The sequence below is a fragment of the Cheilinus undulatus genome, linkage group 3 (genome assembly GCF_018320785.1).
Source record: "Cheilinus undulatus linkage group 3, ASM1832078v1, whole genome shotgun sequence".
NCBI lineage: Eukaryota > Metazoa > Chordata > Actinopteri > Labriformes > Labridae > Cheilinus > Cheilinus undulatus.
Genome location: NC_054867.1, coordinates 49,917,276 through 49,930,581, shown reverse-complemented (window position 1 = coordinate 49,930,581; position 13,306 = coordinate 49,917,276). Strand labels below are relative to the sequence as shown.

The window sequence follows — 13,306 nt, the reverse complement described above, 5'->3', positions numbered from 1 at the left end:
TTTTAATGCAATGTGTAAAAAAGGCTTTCTTGGAGCCCTTTAGGATTAGTAGGTTTGATACCAAATAATTGGTGAAAGTAAAAGGTCAGACATTTTTATATTAACATCCTCAAGGGAGCCAAACCACAATGTAGTAATTATATACAGATGTTGCACTGCAGTTAAAACTTTAAAAAGAGGAGCATAGATTTAGCTTCAAAGAAAAAAAACTGAATTTAATCTGAAATCTAATTAGCCAAACTAATGCTGTTAAACACTAAGGAAAGGTTTTTGCCTTTCAGAATACCTTAAGTATAAGTACAAAGCCACAACAAATTGACAAACTCAGAGTACAAGAATTTAAACAATACTTAAGCATCCATCCATTTTCATCAGTATTTATCACATTTAAGGACTGAATGACTAACTGGATAAGTCTGTTTAGGAAGCCTGGCAGACATGAGACATGAACACATGGGTTCCCAAACGTTATCTGCTGGTCCCCCCTTTGGAAGATAAAACATTTTCAAGGTCACCTGATAAAGTGCCCAATAAGAAAGACTTTTCAACACTTCTGTTCACATGAACTGGAAAAATAAGATTAAAAATCCCACACAAATGAGGTAAATACATGACAAGTTTTAATTTTCTCATAAAACTATGACATTTCTATGCAAAGCGTCCACTTGACAAGATTTTCTCCCTAGTTTTGTTCAGTGCCCCCACTGGTGATGTTTTAAATTACTGCAAGAGATTTTCTGGGACACTAACAAAAGTAGAGATGATCTTTTTAACCAGTGAAACTCAGATTTTACAGGCATTTACTTTGGCAAACTTATTCAATATAATTCTCTTACAGAGCCATGAAAACCCTGATCGTTATACACAGAATAAATCCTCCACTGCGGCACAGATTTTCAAAACAATCTGTTGACTCATCCAAGAGCAATAATATTACAACACATTATTATTAAAAGTAATGGCTTGAACAAATATACATACAATCATAACAATAAATAAAGACACTGAAATTAGAGAAGCAGCTTCATCATTAAATCAGAGAACAGTTAAGGAAACACCAGAAGAAATAAAGTGACAGAGTATGTCCTGATGCTGGTTGTTTTTTAAGAGTAGAGACTGTTTTTTAAAGGATCAGTTCACCCTAATAAGAAATAAATGTATATTATCTCTGGGGCATTTTCTTTTTAAGTCTCAGAGATTTTTACCACAACAATAAAAAAGATAAATGAAAATACAAAGAGAGAAAAATGTACAAACAGATCTCTGTTAGCCTAAATCATCCAAAGAACTCACTGAAAATGGGTTGTTTTTTGGTTGAACTGGCCCTTTAACTTTAAAGAAGGACCCAGATATGAAGAAGAAAATGAAGCTGCAGGTGTGTCTAAGAACTTGAGTAGGTAGTGAACATTCAGAAAGTACCAACACCAAAATCATTCAACAGAAAGTTCCCATAATCCATCAAGACAGGAGCAGAAAGCTGTGGGTTCTTGGCTGGGGATTGTCTGGATTCATCTGGTGGCTCCACCTTTCAATCTAATATGCTGGTTCCCAGTCAGAGAACAGCTGGACCAATCAACATCATTTAAGGAGACTGAGTTAGTTGGTGTGGGCAAGGTTTAGTTAAAGTGACTGCAATTCTGAAAACAATGTCAGCATGGATGCAGCGATAGTGGGGGTTTTATCAGAAGAGGACATTTCTTTATTAAAAGAAGACCAAAGAGTCAAACTGCATGATTTCTTGGTGGAAAATGTGCTTTTGTTCATCTCATAAGTGGCTTCAGTAAGCGTTTGATTTATCAACTGGCTCCACTGATAGTCTATGTATATATACAGTCATGTGCATTGGTTTCAGGCATGTAGGTATCTCTTTCATCTGGGCTTTTTCACCCCTGCAAAATCACACTGAGACTGTCAGCGGGTTTGGGCCCTTGTGACATCCACTGAATGACCAGAGGCTTGAAGCAACTCTACTATCTACTCGGACAGTACCCTCGACCATGCTTACTCACCACATCCACCCCTTACTCCAACCTAAAGATGTGGAATTTGTTATTCTTTCAACAGATTATTTCCCCCATACAAAGACACCAAGAGTAAGAACAGGGTTGTGTCAATTCTCCTCCCTGTCTTATATTACCCTCAGGCAGCTTACTCGCCACATTTATGCCTTAGATGTGCCATCAGCTTCAATTTTTGGTCTGAACATATCTAAAAGTTCTGCACAGTACTATGTATGTTGTACAGTATGTACAACATACATATATGTACTATGTACAGTATGTTTGCTCTGATTTTCCTGAATTGAACGTGACAGATAATTCATCCAACCACACTCCCATGTTTTTATTTGAAAGGTTCTGCCCTTCCCAAACACCATCTATGGGGTGTTGCCTAGATGAATGTGAAATACATCCCATGCCATGGATACGGGAAACAGGCTATATAGGGTTTTAGGTTTAGTGAGTCCTCTAGCTTTTATCTTCATTTGAGGTTTTAAATTTATTTATAGCTTTGATGTTTTAATATAGGACTCTTTCTTCATGTGTTTGTATAAAATTGCTTAAATTAATCTTAACATCTAATACTAAGTGGATAGAGGCATAAAGGCGGGCTATTTTACTCCTGCTAACAATAGAAGCCACGCATGTTGGTGAGTAATCCGTGTAAGCATCACAAACTATCAAAATAACCCTAAAGAAGCTATGATTGATGATGATTGATTGGGGATTTACCTCATGGTGCTCCACGTCTGTCAGCCAAGAATGTGGGCCAGAAGGATAACATCTCTGCTCATCTCTACGATTGTTGAAGCCCTGACTGGTTGATAACTGAGGAGAAAAAGCCAATGAAAGCACTCAACCTACAATTACATCCCTACATTGATCAAAGAAGCCTTCTGAAACAAGATCAACACTGATTCCTAATCTTCCAAAAGAGACACAACCCATAAGTTTATTTCTCTGTTTAACTGTTAGTCTGTTTGATGCTATGGCACGAGCACAGAACATCCAGAACGTGTGAGCTGCAGACTTTAAGCTTGATGATGCTCTGATGAAGACAAGTCCCTATGACTTCCACCTTTGAATCAAACCTGCAGGTTTATCTTTCCAGACAATGTGCAGTGGTTTGCAGTTCTCAACTAGTTCTCTATACTCAGACGGGTTTATAAGGCATCAGTGGGCGGGGCCACAGAACGAGCAGCTAGCTCTGAAAACGCCTCAGCAGGAAGTCAAACATTCAGTAAGACATCAGGTCTGTCCTCTGTGGCTTCACTGCACCGGGACATTTAAAAGGCCGATCCGTCACAGATGATGTTCTGACCTCGGCCGGGGAACAGCTCCATCTGCCAGTACCGAGGGTCCGCGTACACTGAGGAGGGAAGAGGACGAGTTAGAAAACTTGTTTTGTGTTTATTATAATAAAACCTGACTTTTAACATAAGTGTAAACATGTTAGTCTGACTGAAATTATACTAAGGTGAATTTCTCAAAGTTGAACTAACATCTAGATGATGCAGTTGAGGGATTGTTTATGCATTTAGATGTAAGATGTACCTCCATCTGCTTTTAAATAGGACTATAAGCAAGATCAAGGTGTTAATATTTACAACCTGAAGGTGACATCCAGCCTGCCAGCACGGCTCATCAGGCCTGCAGGCATTTGGGGCATAGGGGGATAATTTTGAAAAATGATCATTTGAAATATTTACTGAATTAAATATTTCTGTGTTTTTCCTGCATCTTCATTACCATGATATCAGGCAGTAAGATTCCCGCTCATCATTGATTCCTTGTCAGTCTACACCCACTGACTGTGTTTTCAGTTCACAGCATGGAACAGGACCACCAGACTGCTTGGCCCACGAGACCGAGGAGTTCACATGGTAGTTACAGAATCACACCTGGCCGTGCTCAAAGATACAACGGAAATACTATAAAAACATGAACCCAGGTGAAGCTATTGTTCCAAACTCCTGGAGTTGCAGAAGAGTGGACTTGCTTGGATTGCTGTCTTTTCTTCCCCCTTTCATTTGGACTTTAGTGCTACTACCATGCATGAATAACCTATTTAGAAATAAATGCGCTTAATCAGTTTATTATAATTTGTTCAAGAAGTATGATTAAAGGCCAGCTTAGACTACATATTTTGTCCTGACTGCATCGTCGCAGCTCATCGTCCAACCTTGGATCTGACTATGAGCATCAGGAACGACAAACTGTCTTGTAGTGTGACATGATTCAAAACACATCCAAGATGTCCTACATCTAAACAAGACAAGTATGTCAGAAATTTAGTTACAGCATCGTCTGGTTTGACACCCTGACGTGACGTCAACAACATGAGTCCTGCCGCCTACAAACAGGAGAACGTTTTCTACTTATCTTTGCATCATCATTTACCAGAGTCCCAACAATTTTGTCCCTCTGGGAACTAATGTGCAAATTTCATTTTACTTACCAAACAAAATAATGTACTTGCCAAACTAAATCACAGGCAACATCATCAGATGTCCTGATTTGAGCTGCGAAGCAAATAACTGGTCTCAACTGGGTTTGAGCTTGTGGTTTTGTCACTTTGAATGTGTTTGTGGTTCAAACAGGTGTTGCAGGTATTACCCATGTCTCCAGGCGTCAGCCACAAGTTAAAGGAGCTGCAGTGTTTCTGACAGCGCTGAACGGGCAGAACTCGGACTGTTGGCAGCCCCTCGCCCACCACCAGCCAGCCAAACACCCCAACACCCTGAAACATAACACAACAATAGCATAGTGACTGAAAGCCTTGAGCAAATAATAGGCATCAGCAGGACGTCACTGACTGTCAAGACTATGCTGCAAAACAAGACAAAAACTTGACATAACTGATCCAGCATTATTTTAACTTGATCTTTACTCTGAGCTTCTCTTTGATTTAGAACAGAGGAAGAATGTGATCCTAAAAAAATGTCTGAATTCGTGAGCTTACCTTGCTCTGAGAGTTTGTGCTGTGTGTGACCAGACAGCGCTGCACGATGGTCCCGGCACTGTCCAGCAGGGGGCAGAGCTCAGCCTTCGGGAAGAGCCACCTCAACACCTTCTCCCTTGTCCCAGAGCTGAACCGCCTACACACACATTACACAACACAGACAAACACAACCAGTCAGGATTGATGAACACCATCGACAAGTGTCCACTTAGAGAATCCACTGAGGTTTCAGGGGTGTAGGGGTACTGACTTTAAATCAACTGTTATTTACAAAAGCCCAAACTGAACTTTTCCTTTTTCTTTGATCATTTACAGGTAGCTAATGTCTACATCAACAACATATGTATCAAACAGCAGAGGCAAAAGAAACAGATTTGATTTTCAAAGGTCTGAAAAAAAATTCCAAGTCCTGCTTTTTCAGCCATCAATAAAACAGATGATAAAAGCAAAGAAGATAATCTTATTACAGCTTGAATATTCATTTATGAAATACTGAAAAAATCAGTGGTTAAATAGCTCATATTCTTTGCACAGATGAGAGCTACGTTAAATTACGGCCTCTTCTGCAGAATTTGATGCACTATTTCATCAGCGATGATACTGAGTAACACAGTAACGGTAAGATAAGACAATATCTCAGTTCTTTAAATTTGGGTAGAAATCTGTTAAGAGAATATGAATCCTTACCAGAGGAGGGTAAAGTTGGCGGGTCCTTGAGGGAGGCCGAGGTTGAGGTTCTGCAGACCATCGTCTTCCTCCAGTAGGACGGACATGGAGCCTGAATGAGCTAAATAAAGCTCCTCAAGCTGCTGCCGCTGGACGCTGAGGGACTCTCCACCCTGCAGAGTCAGGAGTAAATGACCAGACAAAATTAACTACACAGAAACACATTGAAACAAAAGTGGACTTCAGTTTCAAAGCAGGTATTTATCTAAATGTATTGCTCATAACCAGGTCACTTTTGTGACACTAAGCTGGATTTTTATTTTTTGTATATAAAGTATAAAAAAGGGCAGAGGTAAAACCTATATGCCAATTCAACTTGGCTGAAGAGTAACAAAAAAGTTCACAAGGTCAGACCCATGCACAAATATAGTGTCCTCTCTGACAAAGGTGGCCAAACAAGGGGTGCAAAAAGGTGAGTAAAAACTGAAGCAAATGTTTCTATCCATGAGCGTTTATGACAATCATGGACAAAAACATTTGCGGCTGTTTTTAAATTTACTTTCTTCTGATACCCATGTCTTGACAAGAGAAACCATTTTTGCATCATCTCAGCCTGTGGTCTTTTTAGTGTTTTTCAGCAGAGTTGATGTGCAGGTATCTCCACTGCCCTTTTTAAGATTTCCCTCCAGTATTGCTAAACCCAAGAGTAACTGTTTTGATACCTAAGTATGCATCGTTTTACAGCACCCTGAAATAGTTGTATATAAAGAGGATGATCATGCTTGATTTGATTTCCAACCTTCAGCAGGACAAGCTGGGGCCCTCTTCTCAGAGTCACCGTCCCTCTGAGGCTCTCTGGGACTTCGAGCACTGAGGAGATCTCTGCACAGCCAGAACAGTTGACCAGATTCTGCCTGAGAGAGCCGGCACTCCACCATTCATGAAAACCTGCAGAATACAGACAAAGACAAAGATGCACAATTATACTTTATACATAAATTATCAAGATTTCCTTAGTAAAGACATTTCAAAGTTCACTGAAAATACCTTTACCAGCTACATGGAAACTGGTCTTGCTCTTCAGCAACAGAACATCTCATTACTCATTTAATCTCATCAACGAAATGCTGTTTTCCTCCAGGTGCACGAGACCAGCATAAGTTTGTATGTACCCTAATTTGATTGTAAGCTCTTACGTATGATGGAGTTTATGTACTACCGACACGTAAGGTGTTACACCAGCTGAGATGTACGCTAAAGTTACAACTTAAATCTTGCACCTGTCAGGTGATCGATTTAAAAAGTGGGATAATTCAGATATGGAAGATATTTGCACTTTCTTTTCCCAGATCAAAAATAATTTTATCCATCCATCAATAGCGTAAAATTAAATTACCTTATGTTAATGTTAATGACGTTTTTTTCCAACCCAATGATAACAGTTTTTTCCTCCAGGCTTCAGATTAAGGCTGTATGCTCTAGTTATCGCCTTATTGTGATGTTTCATATCTAATGTACGTAAGCCAATTGTTTGAGGATTAAAGTCAGTTACCAGAGGTTATTTAGCAGTGAGCCTCCTCAGAGATACTTAGACACTAGAAGGTAGCACCTTCATTTTGTTTCATTTTATCTGTTTTGGAAATTGTTATTGACAGTTTTCTTTTATGTGAGGAAAAAACGTTGGCTTTATCTGTATTTAAAAAAACATCACAGGATTGTCAGATAGTATTAAATGCATCATTCTTGTGGTGCATGCGAAGCAGGAGCTGTGTCACCTTATAAATGATGTCACAAGACTAACAGGAAAGGCTGCCGCTGAAAGGATGAGAACACGGCGGCCTGCATGAGCTACTGGACTTTAAAGCTGCTCTACACCCACAAACTTACATAAAACTAGCCATGATTGTTTTGTGAAAACCCAAACCAAACTAGACCTGAACTACAATGAAGTCTGGGTCGCCACTCACCACAGCATCAGAGTGAACGAGGCCTAAGGCCCAGATGACTGGCCCAGGTGAGCCACCCAGCTTGGGTCTCTTGAAAACCAGTCCCTTCTTTCTACTGTCCATCTCTTGTTAGGTTTGGGCTTGTATTTTGTGTCTTTATTAGTATGGCAAGGCTCAGCGCATCACAACGTAATGGTCACAGGAAGTAAAAACATTATGTCTTCAATAATATTTTTGTAAGTTTGGACTCTATGCTCAACCAGTTAGTCATGACCTAGCTAGTTTCAGTGCAAGGTTTAGTTTGGACTAAGACATAACTTAGGGTGTACTCACTCTAGGCCATCCGCACCATGCCGTATTCTAACCGTGCTGAAGCCCATTTAACCCCCTCCCCTGTCCCCCCTTTGGCCCGCACTCAAACTACTCAACGCATCCAGGCCTGGGCACGATACGTCACGCGCCGACGTCATCACACAAAGTATCCACCGTTCATGACTTTATAGGTGTTGATGACTCAGTATTTATAAGTGTTGTTTTTTAGGCTGTAAAATATCAACAGATTTATACGATATCTGATCTGACACAGAGGTATTTCAGCTGACACCTGACATCAGCAGCTACATTAACTATACAGAGGCCAGTGAGGAGAGAGGCAGAAAAAGCGGTTCATAGCGGAGACTTATCGCTCACAGCATATAATCTGGAGTCTGATCAGAGTAACAAGCACTTCTGATGAATGAAACCCGGACTTTTTATCTCATATGAGCCCCTACAGCTGCTCTTCTGCGTGTCAATATACTATCTGAATTCCCGTGGAATTCTTTTACGCGCCCTGAACTGAGCCTTTTCTCTGCGTTTGGATGCCTTTCAGTGGTGCACTAAACAAGCTCTCATGTCACCGGATAGTCTGTGTTCAGAGCAGGATTAAATGTTCAGATAAAAGATCTTTTTAACGGTGACGAGAGCTATTTTAACCCTCTGATGAGAGCTGGAAGTGAATGCGCCTCAGGATTAAAAAACGATGTTCCGTCCAAACGTCAGCGATCAAGATCCCAATTTCACTGCTTGGTGACATGAAATAGAATTAGAGGTAAGTTAATTCAGTGGATGATACTTTGGTATTATGTTTTTTTAATAAGAGCGGTTAAATCAGCCGTGAGATTAAGCGGCACACATTTGTCCGCGTATTTGGCACTCTCCTTTACGCACGGAGGATGAAAGGTGTTTGTTATCCCGTGAGCTGCTGTTTGTCACTAAAACAAGGGAAGAAGTTTTATTTCACAAACCAAAAAACCTATTACAGTCATTAAAGCCTGACTTTGTTTGAAACTGGTCAGAAATGTGGACTGAACTTGGATCCATTAGAAAGAGGTTGTAGAGTTAAATTCTTCAGCTCTTATAAAATCTTAGTAGCTCGATGAAATACAATGAGACAAAATACATATTTCACTCTCTTGAAAAATCCTGCTGTCTCTGCAGCTGCTACCTCTGCTCTGGGGCGGGTCCTTTTGTTGTTACTTGACGCTACGTCACATTTCCGCGCTTGTGCTCCTTCATTTGCATCCGTGCAGTGCTTAGGCCCACCTCGTCCATCCGTGCCGGGGCCGCGAAGCGTGTCGCGCCAAAGCACGGAACGATTGCACTCATACTGGCCAAACTTACTGGACTTTAGGCTGAAACGGGCCTAGGCACGGTACGGATGGCCTAGTGTGAGTGCGCCCTTAGGTACTACAAAACTGGTACAACAGACCACAGTTCTCTAGTGTGTTGGTTACAAATTCATAAAAACAAATCAAAAATAAAAAGACAGTGCTACAGACCTTGCAGGTTGTACTTCTTGGCGATGGGGAGAGACAGCAGACGGACGTGGCTAAGGGGGGATGACCAGTTATAACAGCCCAGGTGGACCAGACCCAGCTGTGGGGCACTTTGTGGGTAAGTGAAGGCCAGCACTACGATCAGCAGGAATCCCACTGCCACAACAAACTGCAGACACAACAGAGGCATCATTAGAAACACTAAGAAATTCCACCTAACAAAGAATAAACACGGTTTATTCTTGTTATAATCCAAAACAGCCCAAGAGAACTTAATCATCTTTATTCAACAGCTTATTTCTAAACACTGGGCCATCATATCCATACTTCAGTATTTCAGATCAGCATTTTACATTAGGCTCAAAAGGAGGATGTCTTTGAAACTATTTTTGTTTTTTATCAAAAAGTTCCTTTTCTGACCTCAGTGAGCAAACAGGAATACAAGGAGAATGTAAACACAAGAAGAGCTCCATACCAGAACTGAACCAGTGACCTGCAGTGAAAAATAGCTTAAACTGTCAGTCACGTGTGAATTTACATAAAGGATTTTTGGTGCTTTTATGATACAACAGGGTAGCGTTTGTGCTTTCTGGGTTTTATGTGGGGCTCCACAGCTCCCATTCCTGCTGTCCCATTTGTATAAGCTTTTGTTTATCTCTTTTAGATGAGTCATAGTCCTTTTCCCTTCTAAAACGTCCTTTGTTGTTATCTCAAGGCCAAAATTCCTTGAACTTGCATTTCATATTTTTTTCCCCGACTAGTGAATGTGCACGTTAGGCTGCTTAAATGTTGTAACCTGTCACAAAAATAAACAAATACACAAAAACAGATGAATAAAAAAACCCTGGGAACCCTCAACAAAAGCCTTGAGTAAAGTAGTGATCATAATGTACAGATTTTATCAGAGTAATATTCACTGACCTTTATTGTGGCTCTCATAATGGGGAACTGTGGCGGCTCTCTCCTGGGCTCGTTGGTCTCCAGGACCTGCTTAATGAACCTCTCGATCTCCCTCTCTGACATGCCGTAACGGTAACCCGACTGTCTGAGGATGTCGATGCTCTCAGACAGTTTGTCGTAGATGCACGGCTCACTCATCGTCGTTCCCATGATGACAGAGTTGACAGTTACCCAACTACTCAGTCAAACACATTGATCTTCAGCTGCTGTAAGATCCAGGAGCATGGTGACGCCTATGAAGTACAGAAAAATGTTAATTGTTACTTAATATTTCATGTATGTCTAAATGTCAAGTACACCAGGTCTTAGTATGTGCTCCTCTCTCATGCATGGAGAAAGAGAGCTCCTTCAAGAACCACTCAGACTAACAGATTTGTTCTCAAATAGAGTTAAAGTTGTTGACAAGTAGTCAGGCCTGTTGTATCACTTAAGCACAGATGTCTCTCTTAGCTCTTAACCTGTAGAATTATCATGTCTCTATCTGAGTGGCTATGAAGCTTAGGTATGAAGTAAAACAGCTAAAACTAAAATGTCTAACTATGCTCACCTTACAACATCTTCATCTGAATTCATGGCTGCAGACATGAATCTAATGTTACAAACTAAGGAGTTTTGCCTTAATTATGATTCACACCCATTAGTGTGCATACAGATAATTTGTGCTCTTACTTGTGTCAAAGAATCAGTCAGATAAAGGAGTTGTGGGATGTTAGATCTGCCTCACAGGCCAAGGACTTGAGTTCAGAACAGTGAACTACTGCTGTTAAATGACAACCAGACAGAGATTGTTCTTATTGATCACTGTTCAGACCATGTGTTTGGTTAAGAGATAGTCACTGGGCAGTAGATGAGTACAATATGTACAGGATAGCAAATAACATAGGACTGTATTGGCACGTCAGTATTTTTTGAAAATTATTGCTCATATACACAAACAGTTTTATAGAGGAATACAATTTGCAAATTTGTGGTGTTGGGGGTATTTTGTAAGCACTATAGGTTTACTACATTTATGTAATACCATAACATGAGAGTTAAAACTAAACATATGTAGGACATGGACTAATTTCTGAATTAAATTCAACAGTACATGTACAAATCTCCGTATACAAAACATGACATCTTTTCCCTCCTAATCTTTGCTACATAAACCATTAGTAGTAGATTGTTTGAATGAACTTTAGACAATGAGAATTAATTTCCAAACATTTTTTGGTGATTTTAACCCGCATTAGGGGTCTATCACTTCTATTTATTGCAACTGTTTCGGATGAAATATTGATATCTCTTAGTTGTTACTACTATAACCGTGCTGAAGTGTGCAGTTCTCTTATCTTTACAACCCTATCTGACACCAGGCACGTTTTAAAGCGTCAACACAGAGATATTAAACGGCCTCCATAAGCCTAAATTGAAAACATTCAGCGGATAAGACAGAGATGATAAGTAGTTACACAGTCGAAATGATTTAAAAACACATTAAACGTCATCTGTCGAGCTGCAGTAAGACGGTTAAAAAACGTTAGCTCCATGTAAGTTAATCTTAATGTCACTAATGCTTACTACTCTTAGTAAAACAGTAAAACTGGGACACAGACATTACGGCAATTTAGGATTATTTAATATTGTCAAACGCTTTGATTTAACATATTACCAAAGAGCCGTCGTTATGAACTCACATCTGTACACTGACGTGTTAGCTTGGACATGCTATCGTTAGCTGAGATAAACACATTCAATTTACGTCATTTTGATTAAACTACAGAAAACTGACAGCCTTACCTCAAAGTTGGATCCAGCACCGCGGATGTTGCCTTTTCATTCTGATGTTACACTTAAAAACAACTGTATTTTTTATTTACTTCCTTGCGAGCTAATGGGCATGTCTTCCACAAACAGTACGGGTACAGTGTTCTTCTTCGTGGGACGGTTTGTGAGTCCGTGATTAACCGCCACCATCAGGTGCGGAAGAGACATTGCATGCTATGATTATTACATAGAGGCACAGCATAATGAAGGGAACATCCACTTTATCTGCACAGGAGCCAGTTTTCTTCGTTTCAAACGCGGTGGGGCCAGATTTTAAACTAAACAAAAATAGAATCAATATTTTTGGTAACAGTACATCCCCAATTCCAAAAAAATTGGTGCACCGTGTAAAGTGTCATAAAAAAAAAAAACAGAATGCAATGATTTGCAAACATCATAAACCCGTATTGTGCTCACAATAGAACATGAAAACCTATCAGATGTTGAAACTGAAACATTTCACTCTTTCATGAAAAATATAAGCTCATTTTGAATTTGATGGCAGCAACACATTTACTAAAAAGTTGTAAGAGGGACATGCTTACCAAATAACTAACTCTGTTTACAGACTGTGATGGGCTATATATGAATAGGTGTCTTAAAATAGTGAATGGCACATTAAATCAAAGAAAACTTCAACATGTTCTGCCTGTGTCTTTTTCTACATCACCCATAGGACCAACCAATGCCATCATGTTAACTTCAATTTGTTGATTTTGAAGTTGTATTGAATGCGTAAAAAGCAGGTTCGTGTGAAGTCTAAGAGAATATAATGTGTCAATGAACAGAACAGCTTACAAAATTGATGTTGTGTAAGGAATGAAACACTATAGAATAAGTCAAACTATCATGTTTTAGAGATTGAAGCGACATAAAGGGGTTGTGCTTTCAAAAATCTACAGAGTGGCTGTTGAAGAGTGCATGGAATATGAGCTAAACTTGAGCATCACATCCAGTAAAAAAAAAAAAAAAAAAGGTAGATCATATAGTTGCATGGTCGTAGAGAAGGTCGAGGCAAATTGAGAACATATCCTGTGTAATCCACTGGAGGATCAACCAACATGGCCCCCCTACATTTTTCCAAAGGACATTCTTTCACATTGTATGTGTACTTGAAGAGCTCATCAAATGACATTTCCACAAGTT

At 39.8% G+C, this 13,306-nt stretch overlaps 1 protein-coding gene across 2 annotated transcripts; it reads right to left on the bottom strand.

The window, feature by feature from the left end:
• Window positions 1–178: 178 nt before the first annotated feature.
• c3h6orf89 (chromosome 3 C6orf89 homolog) lies at window positions 179–12,266 on the bottom strand. 2 transcript variants are annotated; one of them, XM_041783355.1, is made up of 9 exons: window positions 12,134–12,260; window positions 11,021–11,111; window positions 10,313–10,584; window positions 9,395–9,560; window positions 6,428–6,576; window positions 5,650–5,801; window positions 4,963–5,098; window positions 4,617–4,740; window positions 179–3,369 (listed from the first exon to the last, which is right to left on the bottom strand). In XM_041783355.1, the coding sequence occupies exons 3-9, from the start codon at window positions 10,499–10,501 to the stop codon at window positions 3,287–3,289; spliced, it is 999 nt and encodes a 332-aa protein (XP_041639289.1). In that variant the 5' UTR covers window positions 10,502–10,584; window positions 11,021–11,111; window positions 12,134–12,260; the 3' UTR covers window positions 179–3,286. The 2 variants fall into 2 exon arrangements, with proteins under 2 accessions (XP_041639289.1, XP_041639290.1); XM_041783356.1 differs by lacking the exon at window positions 11,021–11,111 and having other exon boundaries at window positions 180–3,369; window positions 12,134–12,266.
• Between the last annotated feature and the right edge of the window lie 1,040 nt (window positions 12,267–13,306).